Source organism: Phalacrocorax aristotelis, chromosome 1, assembly GCF_949628215.1.
Source record: "Phalacrocorax aristotelis chromosome 1, bGulAri2.1, whole genome shotgun sequence".
Lineage (NCBI taxonomy): Eukaryota > Metazoa > Chordata > Aves > Suliformes > Phalacrocoracidae > Phalacrocorax > Phalacrocorax aristotelis.
In genome coordinates this window covers 46551451-46569805 of record NC_134276.1, presented here as the reverse complement: position 1 = coordinate 46569805, position 18355 = coordinate 46551451, and the positions used below count along the sequence as shown (strand labels likewise).

Sequence of the window (18355 nt, the reverse complement as noted above, 5' to 3'; positions counted from 1 at the left end):
CCTGGAGGGGACGAAGCTGAGGGGAGACCTTACTGCTCTCTACAACTACCTGAAAGGAGGTTGTAGTGAGGTGGGTGTTGGTCTCTTCTCCCAAGTAACCAGCAATAGAACGAGAGGAAATGCCCTCAAGCTGCATCAGGAGAGGTGTAGATAGGAAGACTGGATGTTAGGAAAAATTTCTTTTTACTGAAAGAGTGGTCAGGCATTGGAACAGGCTGCCCAGAGAGGTGGTAGAGTCACTGTCCCTGGAGGTGTTAAAAAAAACGTGTAGACATGGCACTTTGGGACATGGTTTAAGAGATACGGTGGTGCTGGGTTGACAGTTGGACTCTTAGAGGTCTTTTCCAAACTTAAAGGTTCTATGATTCTGTAACTGGGCATGAAAGGATTTGGGGACGCCACTGACCAAAGCAATTTGGGAGACACCACTGAAAAACACACAGCACACATTCCTGCTGTGTTTTCAGGAGGAGCAGAACCTAAACCAAAATACTTTCAGCACCTCATTCCTAGCCACAGCAGAGAAGTTTTGGGGAACTTCCACCTCTTCCAGTTGTTGTACTTCAGGGATGAGCACACAGGACAACGAATCCGTCTCACCACTTGTATTAAATGCTAAAGAGAAAGAGCACGAGGAGCTTGACGGGAGAACTGTATACAAAACCTGAAGTCTACTGTGAAGGAAAAGAGAAAAATCAAGAACTATTGTTCTTACACATAGTTTAGGTGAACATTTTAGTCTTTTCATAAAAATTCTTTTCCCAAGATAAAATTCAAACAATTTTTGTATTTCAACAAATCACCTCAGACACATTTAGCTGGGTAGAAAGAAAGACAACTTCTAATAAATGCAACATCAGAAATTTTATTTACAAATACACTGTAATTCAACAACCATTCTCCACTCAGTTTGTGCAGGAAAAAGTGATAGTTACATTTTCCAAATGGGAAAAAAGAGAACTCTTCCCTTAAATGGATTCCACAGAATATTATGCCAAAACCACTGAGGAAACAGATTATTCTTTGTAATAAGAAGAATAATAATTATTCTTTGTAAGCTTCAAAAAACATATAATTTTAGAAACCAGCATATGGAAAGCAAACACATTTGTGTGCATTTAAATGCAGCTTCATATTAACCTAGAGAATTCACTTTCAGTATATGTCAAAAATAAAGACAGCAATTGCAAATATATATTTATATTAGCTATTTCTCTAATGCTCATTTCAAGAGCTTAGAAACAAAATACCCTCTTCACATACCATTGGAAAGTCAACTATTTGATTATAAGCCTCAAAAATATTTTGAAGTTATTACTGAAAATAGACTTATTCTCCCTTGTGCTCTCAGTACTTGAAGCTGAAAAAGTGAAAGCATTTTCCCCAGATATTTCCTTACTGCAGTTACTTTCTTATAAATAAAAATAGTTATATGAAGAATACAATGCATTGCTATGAAGACTAGACAAGCAAGAGATACTCTTAGAAAAAACACACATACACACAATATATATATTTATAGATCTACATCAGCAGCAATCACCTCTTCTTTTATCTGCAACAGTGGTTTCATATCTTCATTTGTTTCACATGGAGGTTGGTTGTCCAGCTGTTAGAGAGAGACAGAAGAAATTGTAATTGAAATCTGGCCACTGAAAAATCTTAGTGACAAAAATTTAAATTTTCAAGTTAAAAATAGTCAGATAATGGTATTTCCAATACCTTTTGAAAATGGTAACACAAACTAAGGTATACATTCTGAATCTAGCAATCCAAATTTAACGAACAACACAAATTTGAGTTTAATCCAATTATAGCACTACAAGTATTTCAGGCCAAGTAATATTCCACAGAACATGCACCTTACCAAGTTTTTAAGAGTTACTTTTAGTATTAGCATAGACACAAGGTGACAGGTTTTCTAAATTTACCCTTCGATAATAAAATTAAAATTTGCTAAATAACTGTAGCAATATTAAAAAATAACATTTTTATCCTGCCTCTGCATATATTTGTGGGCATCTGACAATACACTTCTGTTTCACTAGAGTGGTACAAGTTTAAATGACAAAATCAACATAAAAATGCAAAAATGTCACACCATAAAATTACAGTGAATATTAATGATGCTACAGTTTAATCAAACCTTTTAGCCAATATGTTCACATTCCGAACTAATGAATAATTAGCCAGGCTGATGCCAATTGCAAACAAAGTAATCTGCATTGCAGACCAGTGCTGTGCTGTCAGTATATTTTCATTGCAGTAATCACATAGCTGGTTTTTGTATTATTCATATAGGTAATTTCAATTACTAATCACTAATTTCAATGCTTTATTCTGTACCTACAAGTTCTTACAATTCCTGATTTACTTGTATCTTATCCAATTACATTTTGAGGTGCCCAAGAAGGTGCAGTCTGAAGGGAAGGGAATAGAACTGTTTCTTACAGATCAACTCTGCTTCTGAAAGGCACAGCCGTGGCTCTATGGGCTGTAACATCAGAGAGGCTACATGGTAATTTATCCGTGATAAAATTTTTGCTTACTTCCATCACCAAATTCCTGAATACTGTCTTGCCAGGAAATCATAAAACACTTTTTTTTTTTTTCCCCTAGTATCAAACTTACGTAGCTCATACAGCAATTTTGCCCACTAAAAGAAACGATAAAGCAAAAATAACATGAGTGGGCTCCAGATTGAATCTCCCACACATTTGGGTGCTTCAAATAGGAACACAGTCACTTTGGTGTAGTCTCGTCATCAAGCAGGAGATTAATTCTCTGAACATTAACATGGGGAGATATGACCTGGGTCACCTCCAGATAGAAGGGGGTGAGTCTCTTCCTCCTTCCGCTGTTCACAGCGGCACCCTTGCACCTAACATCAGCCTCTGCGAATGCACTGTTGGCATAAAGGAGAGGTGTAAGGTTTTCTGTTTTTAGCTCAGGCACCACAAAATTATTTCTGTGTGGTGCAGGCAGCTTCTCCTCTTCCTAGAAGCCAACGAGAGCCTGAAAACAGCAACAGCATCAGATACAGAGCTTCTCTTTTTCTGGGATAGGCTTCTCAGCAGCAGATGCCCAAGTCCTGCTGATGTACCATGAGTATCCATCCTGTTCCCTTGACCGCCTCCTGGTCAACCATGAGAAAAACGTGCTGGGCTCATGAAGAAACACAGACATGTTTCCCAGGAAGTAACTCAGAAATGCCTTCCCTTAGCTGAATTTTATAATTCCAGAGAATTCCATATTTGCTACATAAAAATAGAGCCATATAAAACTCCCACGACTTGTCAAAATTAGGAGGTTGTCTACCATCATCTATGACAGCAGAAAAAAAAAAAAACCAACAAACCCCAAACCAACACCATTATTCAAATCCTTAACATCATGCTCCAGTAAATCAGAATTCTGCAAACCATAATAAAAGATAAAAATTATACTGCACCTTTTAATTAAGATCTGTAAGTATATCAATTCCTCCTGAACTTGTACCTAAACGAATAACCAATCACAGACCTATAATTCAAATAATAATAGCATCGCAAAAAGAAACCAGCATTTGTGCCACCTGCAAAGGATAAACTAATAGCCTTCCAGGTATGCGTTAGGACTGTATTTAATACATATTCAGATTACTTAAAAAAAAAAAATGTAGACAATTTTTCAAAAAGACTTCTCTGTTATCAAGACAAGCCTGTTCAGCAACTGACAACTCCTTGACACCACTTTCTCAGATCTATGAAGAAAGCAGGACGACTATACCACGTTGTCTGCTTGAAGCTGCTTAATAACAAGGTGGTAAAATCAGCTACCAGCAAGTTAAAAGTCAGGAATGACTACACCCTACAAAAGACAGAAACTGGCAATCAAACTGTGCTGAACCTATTCAGTAATACACCAACTTAAAGCTAAATGTGAAAGCTGTTGAGTGGCTCAGCTGTGCAAACACTTGAGGCTTTACAGCACAAAGAAGAACTACGGTCGTGCACGCTGCAGCTGGATTATCTTACTTTTAAATCTGATATAGCAGTTGTTGCAGAAGAGTTTGTTGTTTCGGATCCTAACTTCAGCTCCAGAGCGGGATCCCCCAAGGTCACATCCACAGGCAACACACTGTATGATAGATGAAAAATTAGCAATTCTTTACCAAATATTAAGAAATGAAAATGCTGTTCAAAAGCAGCTTTGACTAAGCCCAACAAAGCTTGAACCACAAACCCAAAATCACTAGAAGCAAACATATAACGATTAGTAGATCAAAATGCAACCAACCCTGAGAAAGTATCATAAGGCGACGACTGGACAACGAATAGCAGAGATACACCAACTAAGCAAACACGGAGCAGATGCTTTTTAGAGGTTAGTTCATTAGATCTAATTTGAACTTCGGTTTCTCTGAAAACTAAAACTGGCTCAACGTGAAATAAATTTATTCTCTAGGCAGCAACAGCAATTTTGGCACAGAACACCTGGATGTGCTAATTGCAGATTTCCATGAGGCACTATATGCTGCTGGTGTCCTCTGCCCTTTGGCACTCAAGGCAGCAAATACTCAGGCACCTCCCATTTCCTGGGTTTGCATCACAGAAACAAGTTGTTCTTTGGAGAAAGGGGCCAATTTCATTTTTCTTGAATAAAAACATGAATAAAGGGCTAGATAGATTTCATGCTAGCATAAACTAGCATTAAACTAGCATAATTAAATTTAATTATGGTGGCTGAACACATCTTTGCTATGAATATGAACCACCTCTGGAAGGACTATAACCTAAAGTGTAACACTATCCTTACTGAATTTACAAAGCAAAGTACTCGGCTGACTACAGAAGGACAGATAGTTTGCCTGCTTAAATGACTAACAGATCTTTTGGATGGCAGTCCGTTCAACAGCTCATTAATCTCCAGAAATCAAAAAACAGAAATCTGATATCTTCTTATTCATGTTAAGAGCTACAGGTGGATTCCCTCACACAGAATTCACGTTCTGCAGAAAGGAAATGACAACCAGCCCCCATGGATTACTCCAGTCCCTCTTGCTCAGGCAGGCAGGACTAGTAAGAGCTTAGAGTATTACAAGCGACTGAGTCAAGGTGATGCATCTGAGCTGGGCACAGAGGGCAACAGAAGGTTCTGTTCTGAACCAGACACAGAAGTCTTTCTTAAAGCCATGGAAGAATCAGGGTCCAACAGTACCTCCAAATGAGCCTAATTCCACATCTGGTCCTAGGGCAGTGGAACTAGGAGTGATTTTACATCTTTTGCAGGCAGGCATTTATTCTTTCAGCTCTGTGTATGCCCCAAGCTGACTGGAAATCACGTCTTGGTGCTGAGCATGAGTAATATACCTAGCTTCTGACCAGGGCTGAGTAGCACTAATATACCTAACTCCTGATCAGAGCTGGTTTGCACTAAACACAGCTTCTGGTTTGGTGCTGAGTTTTATCCTGCCAGTTTGAACGCTGACAACGTGCCTTTGCCTGGAAAACACTATGTGAACACTGACTGCTAGAATTAACTTAGAAGTCATGGATCATCTTAAATGATTCAACTGCCAGGGTCCAGGCTGAGATTTTCTTTTTTTTTTTTTTTGTCTAAAGGCCGAATTTCTCTGGGAGAGGTGGTTCAGCACCTTCTGATTTTTGCTCTCTATTCGAAGAAGGAAGAACTTTGATCCCACAGTCAACAGTGCACATTTTACTTGTCAGAGTCCTACTTGTCAGCTCTGGCATTTAATAATAGTCCTAGAGTTGAGTGCTAAATGCCTGCAGATAGGACTGCCTCATGGAAATATGCATGCACCACGCTGTCAAGAGTAGAAGGCAAAGCAGGTGATTAGTAGAGCCCCTGTGAGCGTAACATTGAGTAGCCATGCGTGCTCCTGATTAGTTCCTGTTCCTTCACGACGTGACTCCCAGCTCTCACCTTAAAGCAATGTAAATGATAACAAAGACCAAGAGACTCAATGATCATGGCTGCTCCTTTGCCCAGAACGTTATTACAGTATGAACAGATTTTCTTCCCACTGACTGACCTAGATACAGAATGAAAATCCTTAAAACCAGCTTGAAAAGGTTTAAAAGACAAACTAGCAAAGACTTTGAGATTAAAAATAAAAACATACTGGTAAAAAGTGGACTATTAGGCTGCTTGGACAAAATAAACTGAAAATATTATTTACAGTAGATCTGAAAGCTAGGGAAAGCTGAAGTGTTATAATTTAGGTCAAAATTACATAGGAACAAATGAAGAAATTCTTTCACATTCTTGGGAGATATTTCATTACAAAATATACCTTCTACAAATAAACGTAAGTATATTGTTAAGTTTGGAGAGTAAGAACACAGGTTTTGTGTTCCTGCCTCATTTCTTATTTGCAGGAAATTATGCTGAAGGCTGTTTTAGCAAGTACCCCTGCCAAGTCCCGCCATCTGCACCTTGTTAGGTAACAGAGGGCTAGTCCTGGACATATAATATTACATGAACTCTTTGAACATAAGCCATACACAGGTCAGTTTTCATAGATCTACCAAGATGTTAGCAAATGGAAGTGAGAACAAGATAAGCAAACATGGTTAAGAAGGGAATTTTCTTACATTATAGAGAATGCATAAGCCTAGCTTAAAAAAAAAAATTCCAAACAACAGGGTCAATTTATCACAAAGTGCCTGAGAGTGTAAGAGCTAATGAAGCAGTATTCACACAGTTGTTATATATAATACATGTACGTGTGTGGGGATGATTCTCTATAGTCTTACCCCAGCTATCTTTAAATTGTTTCAAGTATATAAAACACCAGAGTTATCTACCCTACCACAACTGAATTCCATTTTTGTTTCAAAATATGTTGCAATTCTTGCTTTCTCCTCCTAGATTAAAACCAACATCCTACTCTGTTGTTCTCCAGGGTCACGGGTTATGAGCATTCCTGAGTGCTCCTTGAGATGATATTGACCACATGCCAGGAAAGGGGGAGGAGAGACCAAGACGAGGGCCATAAAGTGTGGGTTTCAGGAATCTTTTGTTAAAACAAACCTAAGAAAATAAATGTCAGAAATGTCATCTGGAGTAGGCTTTTACTAATCGTTTTGGTAACCCGCACACAGCTTGCAGACTGGAGATTTATTATTCAAGTTCCTTTGTTTTTTTAACCGATGTCAAGCAGTGATGGCAAACCTGAGGAATTTTTCTGAACGATTGGAACAGGGAGGTAATACCAGCCCCTGTGTCCACTGTCCCACCCAGCCAGAAAACTCCAGGTACTTTCCAGCACCATACCATGTTAATCAACTTTATGGTTGAGAACACTGCTGTAGGCCACCATACCTACAAAGTCTGCGCTTTAGTGTGGCCCGATGTTTATACGTTCCCAGCAGAAGGGCACCCACTCACCTGCTGCGTGTCTGGGACCCTGGCTGGGAAGCACAGAGGGGAGACTGAGCCCGGGGGACTGCTTGGGACATGGAGGGGGCTCTTGCAGAGTTGGCCGCAGAAGGTGGTTTGCTGGAAGAAGGAGTGCACATATAGGCTCGGTTTGAAGTGGACACTGGGCGACTGAAATCTTGACTAGAGGACAGAGATGAAGAGGATGCAGATTGATTCAGCCATGAGTGGTGCCTCCATGAGCTCGTTCTTGAGGAATCAAGATTGTCCAAAGACTCTCCTCTGTAACAGAGGTGCACATACAAGTGTAAAAGTCAGTACTCTGGAGCAGAAGAGCTATTCTCTGATTTTTTAAAAAAGGAAAACATTATCCTAGCATTTTTAAGATTTTCTATCAGGAATACGCTTGTCTGATCACCCAAGCAATATTCTTCACATACTGATTTAAAATGTTTGAGCCACAAATTATCCTTCCTAGGTGTCCAGTCCTAGTCTCATGGGAAATAACAGGTGAGGCGAAAGAGAGGTGGCACTTAACCACTACAGAATAAAGGCAAAACACTCTTCACTGCAGTCTTATCAGGCTGAACCGTATCAAAATCCACTGTACAGCAACAGACCTCAGATACCAGGTTTGTTTTTGTTTTCTCCAAGGGATACCAGATTGAAATAGCAATTCATCTAGACTGGGTAACATTGTGTAGGTACAAGGTGCTGGCCCAATAGCCAAACACTCTTCTGACTGGTAATTCAGCTGTTTCCTAAGTGAGAAATCCAACATTCATGAATTACTTAAAGCAAGAAACAAACTTCAGACCTTCTGACACATTGCTATACCAAAGATGTATACTTTTTAATATAATAATCAATTTCCATAATAAATTGTCATACTGAAATTCTTAAGCACATCCATCAATGACAAGGCACACTATTGATTTCCATTGCTGGTATACTGACCAACAAATAAGCAGCTGAGTTATTTACAGGTCACATCCACATTCTTTACACTTTTTTTAACATTTAATCCCAGCTGTAATACCGCTACTTTCTTCTATCTGTGCTGCTATTCAGTTTACCTTATAGCATTTCACACACTCAATTTGTTTCTGTGCTCTGTAATACAAGATGAAGTTTAGAATAACCAAACAAAAAACATTTGATGAGAGACAAAGTTAATTTTTAACATGATTCCTACCTCCTCATACTATTGCTGTACAGACTAATGGGCTCCTTGTGTATACTGGAACTCCGCTGCCTAATCCAGCTGCTGTCCGTGTGTAGAGATGTTCTCTTTCTCATTTCCTGTAGGATTTGCTGTCTCTCTAACTCTGCTGCGGACAGGTTTTGCTCCTTCTGAGACTTCTTCTGTGACTCACCCACGTTCGAGGACCTCTCCGAATACTTGCTCTGGGTGCCTGTTTGGACAAGATGTGCAAACTTCAACCAGACAGCTTAAGGCACAAAAGCAGTTATGATTCCGTTCTCTGGCTATAACTCCAAAAGCAGTCGTTCATCACCACATTCACAAGCTTCTTCAGTTCCTTTTTACAGCCCAGTGACCAGTAGAAAACTTGGCAATACATCTTTATTGTTACAATTTTTTTATTCGCGTTTCCATTAATGTGGCCTTTTACATGATGTGTAACTTGAATACAAGTAGGTATTTTCCTTCACTTCCCAAGTGTATATGCATATACATTTGTGTGTACATATATACACACACATATACAGGTATTTTTAAAAGCACATTATCTCTTTTAGTGCCACAGTTTGGACTCTTCCTCCAATACAAACCGAAGCATGTATAGAATATATAGACGAATAGTAGGATACCTTCTTTCCCTCTAAGAGTTCATAGCTTTTTTTTTCTGGAAGTTGCCCGTTTTCAAGAATTCTTTCCTTATTCAAGGCACTAAATACATTGCTTCATCTTCCTTTATATAAATATATACATGTGGCGGGGGGGGGGGAGAGGGAAATTTTACAGAGAGTTTCTCTATTACTTGGATGTTGTGGTAACTAGCCAGTTGAAATGAGATTTTGGAAGGGGAAACAAACAAGCCATCTTTCTCCAATATGTGTTGGCACGTTAGAAGGCAACAATTTTTTTATTTCCTAGATCCAGTAACCATTCTTTACAGTAAGACTAATTAAGAAAATTACTGAATAGTAAGTCATTCAACTGAAATTTCAATCCCTTTAAAAACTGCTCTGACTATAGATTTTCTCTTGGTTTTATTGCTATAGATTATCATTATAAAATATTGTGGAAGTTTACTCGCTCATTAGTTTCAATGCCCTACCTTTAATATGTGAAAGCAATGTTGTCAATCTGCAGTATATCCTCTAATACACCTTTTACTTTTCTATGAATACTTGTGATTACTTTTTGTAACTATGTTTTAGACACAGGAATAGCTTTCAGGCATTTTCTACTGTAACATATTTATAAACATATTTATGAAATCTGGTTTGTTTGCTTGCTTTACACACAGTCCTCTAAAAACTCAGTAACATAACTGAAGGACAACTCAAGAAAGGCAGTAAGGAACTGGAGTCCAGGAAACAAGCCACTACGACAGGATCAAGAGCTGACTTCTAGCTGTGTTACTCCTAGACAAATAGAAGTTAAAAAGAGCAGAGAGTTGTATTAAACACATTAGCATCTTGGTACGTGCAGCTTGCTTTATTGACAGACTCAACATACCAAAAGCACATACATCTTCAATGATAGGCCTACACGCTTTGTTTTATGTCATAAATACCAGCCATCTAAAATGTAGGCATCTAAGATCCATCTGTAATCATTGTTACAGTCTTCAAGAGAGCAGTTTGTCCTAGGCTTATATGATGACTGTATGAATTTCCTCTTGCTGTTGAAACTTCATTAAATTGTGGCATGGTATGAATTTGTACTACAATGCAGCTATGAAAAAGCACTCTGACAATTAATTTTCTTAGGATGACTACATACAATACACTTTTCAAAAAAATCACATTTTAGAAGTAATGGAAATTAAACAGCACTTACCATTTCTGATTGTGTTGAATTCATTCAGTTCTGAAGTCGACTTGGACTTATTCCTAAGGATACAAAAAACATTAATTTTTCTATCTCAACTAGGAGACCCCGTCACAGGCAAAGATCTTATCATTGCAGGCCACAGATACACAACCCCTTTTTTCACCATCCCTCGTGTCAGCAACTTATGCTGTACTTAAAACAAGAGGCAAAACTACCCAAAGACCAACAGGATATTAAGGGGAAAAGACGATGTCAATAGTCAATAGATGTCAGTAGGCAGTCACTGATTAAAAGTGAAAATTGTGTATTGAAAGTCCCCAGTGCTTCAAGTATAAGGAACTGATTGTTGTATTTGCTTCAACAAAAATATATAAAAACTCAAGTCCTTCCCTGTGGAAGCTCTGTGAAGACTACAGTCAGACAGTCAAAGAAGTGATACCTTTCAGAGCAGGTTTATAAACTATTTAACTTCACGAGAAACTTCAATCATACTTCAGCACCGTTACTAGACTGCAAGCAAAAGACCTCCTCAAACACTGCATGCAGATTGTTCTTGGGAAATTTATTAGTCACTGATTATACCCAACAGCATAATGTTTTAATGAGTTTTAGCCAAGAAATGTCACTCAGTATACAGGAAGACCAATGGCAAAAATCTGGTTTTCTGACAGTACAGAGCAGGAGCTTCAGCAACACTCCTGTGCCGTATTATTAGTCTCAAGTAACACAGCCAGTTCAAAATACTCCAGAAAAGAACAGAAATCCTTTGCTGGGTCACAAGTCAAAGCTGCTACAGCAATGTGTTTACTTGTACAGCATCAGCATAACAGCATTTTGAGGGAGTCTTGTCTTTTGTGTGTACACAAATGATGCATAAACTGTATCACATTTCTTGCTCCCCCAAGTTCTGGTTGTCTGTCCTATAGTGCAGACCTACTTTTTATCTGTTTGAGAAGATATAACAATTTCATAGGTGCTTTTAGTAAACAGGAGCTCCAAAAAGCAGGTCAGCCTTGCCTGGGATGCTTTTTGCACCTAAGTGTCCTTCTCATACATATATCCCAGATGTAGCTATGCAGTCCAGGCACCTTCTGAAGTTAGATTTAGATCTTCCATTAGTAACAGACCCTTCATCTGTATAAGTTTAGGGGTTCCTCTTAATATAAAAAAGAAAGGTACGCTCACTCCAGCTACAAGAACTGACTAAATATTCAGCAAGGGTGATCTTTCAGAACTACTGAGGGATGCCATCTAAGACAAAGGCTTGCTTGATACAAACATTCTGGATTTAGGTTACTTCAGCATTTTTTAACCATAGCCCAGTTATTAAAAGGGAGAAGAAAAAGCTATCTATTCAAAGACCCCAAATCTGCAGTGGCTAATATATTCTATTGAAATAAAAACAACGCAACCCCCAAAAACCAAAAATAACCCCCCCAACAAACCACTAAGCAAAACAAAAGAGAAAATAGCCAAGGTAAGAGAGCACAACCTAACAAGTGGCACATCTACTATCTTCCTGACAAATACCCTGCTGCTGCCTCTCACTTCCCTCCCTGTTTACCATCTCTTAGAGTTGCACAATCCTGGTTGGGATGACGGCACCTTAGCTTGTAGAGCTATGACACAACCACAATATTATCTGAAATTGTTTTCCAGCCAGATAAGTCTCGTACCACCCACACATTGGCTTCCCTATAGTTGTTGTTCTCCCAGTAAAATCCTACCAATGAACTATTGTTTACAGCACAGCATACAATTGGCTGAAAGTCTGGCTGCTTGTTTTCTCGATATGAAAAACATGCCATAAAAACTGCAAAACACAGCCAGCAATACAAAATATACATTTAGCTCCATGGTTAAAGTTTATTGGAAGTGTCAAAGCTTTCTGACACAGAAACGGTGTGATGTTACAGTCTATGCCGAGATTCAGCATCACACATACCTGTCAGCAAATGACTGACCAGGTTGCTCCTCAATGGTTGTAGAAACTTCATAACGCTCAAAATGTCTTTTTTTTTTAAAAAAAAAAAAAAAAAAGAGACAGAGATTTACGTTAAGTTCATATACAGAAAAAGACACACAGACACAGACATAAATATTTATTACTAAAAATATTCAAACCAGATCCTTAATGGGAAAAAAAGGAAAAAAGAAAACCCAAGTTCTAAGGAGGCTTAATTTTATCAGTCAGAAACACAGCTAACAAAAGAAGGCAGAAAAGGAAACATTGTCAGAAAAACTGCCTGAAATTACATTTTCATCAGTGACAAGGAATCCGAAGCTGAGCATGCCAAAATGTTTAATACTTGCTGCTGAAGATGTTTGAACCTAGCAATTCAATTTCTTACCTGTCAATGAGAGGATGGCCAGCTCTATCCTCTATTGTTTTAGATACTTCGTAGCGCTCATAATGTCTAGAAGCAAAATGCAGATAAAAGACAATATGTATTAAAAAACAAAAACCCCAAACATTTTCTGGAATTTGAACAAAGAGTAAGTATACAGAGAAAAATGAGAAAGTTCAGATGTGTTAGAAACATGAAAATAGCTGAGAAAAAAAATCCCAAAGACTTCTTAAGATGCTTCAAAAATTACAGCTATCAGTGTATGACAGTGATTACCTCACCCGTTTCAAAGCCAGGAGGTAAGCTTTGTCCAAATACAGCAATTCTCTAAAAGTTACATGTATATTCTAGCAAATTGTGTAGGTGCAGCTGGTAACCCATAGAGAAGCACAAACCTCCACAAATCTCTTTCAAGCTGCCTGTCCCCAACCTCAGTGCTCTTTGTAGCGAGTATCATACCTTCACAGATGTCTAAATAACATTTCAGATTTCAAGTCATGTCTTTGGATATCATTGTAAAATGAACATTTAACACTAGATATTTTAAATCCCAGTTTCACTGAACTTGTTCCTTTACTACTAAGCGAAGTCATCCTCATGTAGCAAAACTGCCACAGGTGTGTGCCAAAGGATTCTGGCAGCAACCTCAGAAGCGATGAAATCCCGAGACTAAAGCATATATCAAGGATTTAGATATGCAGATATTGCAGGAGCTTGTTACCGCACAAAGTCCTATTATCTTGCATTTGGGGAAAGCTAAAACTGTAAAGATACCCTGGCTCGGCTGCCAAGAAGAACCTGTTTAGCCATTGTAACAACTGTGCCTCTGCTTTGCTCAGCAGGGATCTCAAGCAGCAGTCATTTATAATGAGCTGAAGTGACTCTAGGTCCCACAATCTCCCCTGCAAATATATGCAACTTCATAATCATATTTTCTTCTCCTACGACTTAACTTGATGCCATGTGTTATCTTCAGTCATCTCTTATACGAGCAAAGGGGAAAATCCTCAGGAGAAACAGCAAAGCTAGTCTTACACAGGGCAGTAAACTAAATGCACACGGAATAAAGAGAAGTTACTGTTTTGATCTGTTTCAGACAGATTAATCTCCCGTGATGCCTGTAATAGTCTGAAAACTCTGGGCAAGAATATGCCCTTGTAAATTAGTAGTTGGGGGTTTAGGGGGATTGGCTTTTTTTGTTTGTGTGCGTTTGGTTTTTTTTTGTGTGTGTGGTGGGGTTTTTGTTTTTGGTTTTTTTTGTTTGTTTGTTTTGGTTTTGTTTGTTTGTTTGTTTTCTTTTTTAAAGAAGCTGCTGAAGAAGGGAATGGGAGGAACTTTTTCATGCTCTAAAATAAATACATCCACAGTGAGTACTTCTAACAGGCTATGTATGGTATCTAAACTAGTATCTGTTCACTCATACACTATGATATCCCTCACCAGGAGTGCAATTAAACTTCACAGTTGCACTGTCAAACTAAAATGGAAGAAGATTCTGCAAAAAGCAGTCACACATTTGTTGGAAAAGAGTTAACTTGGTATTTCTTCTGAAAGCACTATGTTGAGCCACTGGCTCTCAACTTCTAAGCTTATGCAGGGTTCTTACAAAACGTTCACACTAAGTGCTTCAGGTCATCTTTGATTTGGCTGGAATTACTGTATTTACACTTCCTATTTAAAACAAGAGCAGAGGTGGGTTAATATAGCACTTGATTGATGGGGAAACACTTTGTTGTAGGCCTAATTCTTCTATCTTTAGAAAGAAAGGCTATCCTGTGGTATCTTGCTCTGACCGATTAATCTACAGTACGAGTCCTACATGAATACACTTACATATTCAGGACATATGCACTCCCTTTAGAAATGTATTTGAATTCTCAATGCAGAAGGAAGAGAGAGTACATCCCACCACGAGCACACACCTTTGGTACTGAGGAGTCTCCACTGACACCTCCCTCTGCCTTTCAGCCTGCCGCCTCTGCTCCTCCGCATGTTGCTGTTCCTTCTCTTTACGTTGCCTCTCAAGCTCCAGTTCTTGGAGTTCCCTTTCTTTCTCAAAACGCAGGGCTGCTTCTTCCTGGATCCTCCGTTCCTCCTGAAGCCTCCTCCTCTCTTCTTCCTCACCCAGCAAGCGTGCTGCCAGCTTGCTTCCTCCATCTCCTTCTGGTTCCTCAGGAGTAGTCACTTCAGGGCTTGCTCTCCAGCTGGACACAGATGGAGCCCGTGCAGGGACAGACGTTGTGTTCAAGGTTAGAACAGTCTGCTCCTGTATCAAAGAAAATAAAAATTAAAAAAAAAAAAAAAAAAATCATCTTTTTAGGCAAAGGACCTGTTTTTTAAAACAGATTGCTCACTCAGAAAAAAAGTTCATTTTCTATGAGGTCAGATTGTGTAAAAAGCATCTTGAACATTTTCAGTGCAAGACCCAGGGCGTACTTGGCTTTTCATTTTTTGAGTGCCTGCTAGCATATTCTCCTAATGCAAGAGCTCCATTCCACATGGCAGCCTTAGCCAGCACCATGGGCAGTGTGGTCACAATTATGTGAAACATTCTACTTTCTAACGTATGACATTTCAAGCCATCCCATCCCCACTTAAATCACCATGGAAAACAAACTCTTCCAAGATACCCAGCATTTCTCCCTACTGTTTTGACTTAGAAACTTGACACCTACCTAAGAGCATATACACTAGGATATACACTGCATGTGTGTATCAGACCGATGAATTGCACATGAATCATCATGTGGAGGAAACCCCCATCCTCCTCCATTCTCTTACCATTTGAAAGTCAAGCCTCAGACCCACCACCCTATGACTCTTCTCCTAGACATGAAAAGAGGCCTTTCTGTGGTCAAATATATTTTAATTGCAGAGAACAAACACTGTTTGTCAATTAAGGACTGGTCCATCCAAACTTCAATGATTAAAAAAAAATATGAAATGGTTTACATTCTTGTACAGCACAGTCCTCTAACAGCTCGAAGAGCTTTCTTATTGAAGTCTGAAGCCTTAAATTACTGTCTACTTACTTATGACTGTATAAACACAACTGATCTAGCTACGATGCCTGAAGCAGCCCTCACATAGCAATAGACAAAAGATATCTCAAACACCTCCCACACTTAGGAAAAAACCTGTTCATCTTCCCATAAGCCACAGCCACAAAAGTCAGCATCTACAGAAACTACACGCATTCATTATGTTGACATATGATGGCAAATCTGAAGTTGATTTGATATGTAAATTTAAAAGAGATGAGATGAACTGGTTGCCAGTAACAAGTCAGGCACTTACGAACATGCCTCATTATGAAGTGTTGAAGCAGAGTGCCAACAGGTAGCATCAGGAGGTAAATACACAGCAAAGGTGACCATTTCATTCCGGTCACAATAATACATACTGTAACTTTTTGCCAATCCATAAGGATTGGTTAAGTCAAATTCGTAAGTCAAATTCAACGGGCCTCAAAACATTCCATTTACTCCTTCTTTCCCAATTTTGCAACCTCTTTCTACCAAGTCAGACAACGATTTATTTTCCAAAGTGAGAAGACAAATGGCATAGCAAAATAAATTATTTGCCTGCTTGCATGGACCTACTATTAGGGGAAAAAACCATCATGAAACTAAACAGTCAGAGGTGAAGCCATATTCAAGCCTACCTCATCAAAATACTTGCAGCTCTCTTTTTCGGCTTCTTGCTTAGCTCGTAGCCATTCTTCCCTCAGTTTTTCTTGTTCCCGTTTGTATTTCTCCTGTTAGATTAGATTGAAGTTAAACACGCAAATAAGAAACATGGTATTTTTTATTTGCATTAAAATGTACTACTGGTATTTAACGTGTTTTTAACTGACCAGCCTGGTAAAAAGTATGCTTGAGCTATACTAGGACTTTACGTCTGCCGTGAGTGAATGAAATCCTGGCTCAAATACAATCCAAAGGAGTTCTGCAATTGATTTTGGAGAATTCAGGCTTATTACATGCTAAATCTCATAACAACTGACCTCACGCCTGTTATATTCCCAGTCTTCGAGTTTAGTTCCCATTTGAACAAAAATCAACTAAGGTATTTCTTGAAAGATGGGGTGATTATATTTAACTTGGAATTGGGCACACTAATATGGTAAATACAAAGTGATCACTAAGTGAAATATGAGGCAGTAATTTCGTTTGAGCAAGAACTCTTGGTCTTTTGGAAGCTTATCTAAACAAAAACCAATTTCTGGACCTCCAGATTTGTCCTATGACTGGATTTGGTACGAAATCAATGTAATGTCTCAAAGCATTACTCAAAGTACACAATCAATGTTTTGGTGGTTTTGTCACAATTGGTCCTGGGAGAAGCAAAATATTTAATGATGTCAAAAGTATTCCTTTTAAGATGTTCGAAATAAGCAAAGAAAGATTTCGCTTCCTTTCTCCGTTATTTGAAAATTCATTACTGGGGTCATGGGGTACAGGAAGAACATTATTTCTCTGGCCAAATATACTACTTCAGGAGTAAAAAAGGAGAAGCAAAGGAAAGAAAAATGATGGCAGAGGGCTGAGATTGCTCTGAAGAAAGGGGAGCCAAGGTTTACATTCTTTAATGCCATCTTTTTGGGCATCAAATGGAGCATCCAAACCATAAGAGAGACCACAAATATGTTCAGGAAGGCTCAGCTCTTGCCTTGCCTTGCAGAGTTATAAACTAAAAGGAATGACAAAAAAAAAACCATCCAAATAGCAACAGAGTTGCTAAACTGTACTTTGACATCACAGTTTTTTGCTGAATGGACCCAACTTAAGAGGGCTCGTGCAGAGTAAATGATGTTCACTGACGCCACACTTCCCTCCACCTCCAGTAACTGGTTATCAGGTGGTTTTGCATTAGTAGGTTCAGCTTCCCGACTCACAGAGGTCCTCGGAACCAGGCTGATTCCAACTGATCAGCTGATTGCTTAACAACAGGATGCTAGCAGGCATCCCACCATGGCACTGGTTGCCTTCTCTTCATCTCTGAATGTAAGGCAGTATCACTAATTGAAGGTAAAACTCATTCTAGAGACAATTTTCTTAAGGGGTAAAAATAAAACTCATATTTAGAAGTGAAGACGACTGCCTCTTAGGTCTTTGCTTCTCCTTTACATTCTGTTGCCAATAAGAGCATACCAGCCTTGTGATGATTGAGTATTTCTGGCTGTAGTGAATACTCAGTCTGGGTTTGATTTCACGAAGCTCACTAATGCATTGTCCTCTTTTTGCTGAATAATTGCTAGTGTGTGTAACTGCAGCCCAGCAAACGTATCTGAAAGTCCTCCTAGGCTATCAGTAAGAAGATTTGCAGGAGTCACCTGTTACTTTTCTTCGCTAACAGTTGCTGCACCCAAGGGATTGCCAGACTATGATTATGAAGATTAATTATACCTGCAGTAAACGGTCCTGCTCCTTTTGCCACTTTTCCTGCCGTTTTCGTTCTTCCTCTTGATCCCAAACCCGACGACTAGGAGCACTAATGGATGGGACTGGGAGCTAATATAGCACAGAAATGAAATATTACCTTCTTCCATGTAATTACCACTCTAAATTTTAAAACTTTTTTTTTTAAGTGAGAA

General features: G+C 38.9%; 1 protein-coding gene across 15 annotated transcripts in view; it reads right to left on the bottom strand.

The window, feature by feature from the left end:
* Window positions 1–845: 845 nt before the first annotated feature.
* The window catches only part of LMO7 (LIM domain 7), a 130755-nt gene continuing 113245 nt past the window's right edge, over window positions 846–18355 (bottom strand). For 14 of the 15 annotated variants that reach the window (XM_075088747.1, XM_075088619.1, XM_075088641.1 and 11 more), the window contains 11 exons: window positions 18168–18272; window positions 16424–16516; window positions 14682–15025; window positions 12763–12828; window positions 12357–12422; window positions 10418–10470; window positions 8582–8801; window positions 7396–7668; window positions 5929–6037; window positions 4017–4119; window positions 846–1609 (listed from right to left, as the gene is read on the bottom strand). In XM_075088747.1, coding sequence (XP_074944848.1) covers window positions 1587–1609; window positions 4017–4119; window positions 5929–6037; window positions 7396–7668; window positions 8582–8801; window positions 10418–10470; window positions 12357–12422; window positions 12763–12828; window positions 14682–15025; window positions 16424–16516; window positions 18168–18272 — 1455 coding nt within the window. In that variant the 3' untranslated portion in view covers window positions 846–1586. The remainder of the gene's footprint in view (window positions 1610–4016; window positions 4120–5928; window positions 6038–7395; window positions 7669–8581; window positions 8802–10417; window positions 10471–12356; window positions 12423–12762; window positions 12829–14681; window positions 15026–16423; window positions 16517–18167; window positions 18273–18355) is intronic. The other variant, XM_075088729.1, reaches the window with a different exon arrangement.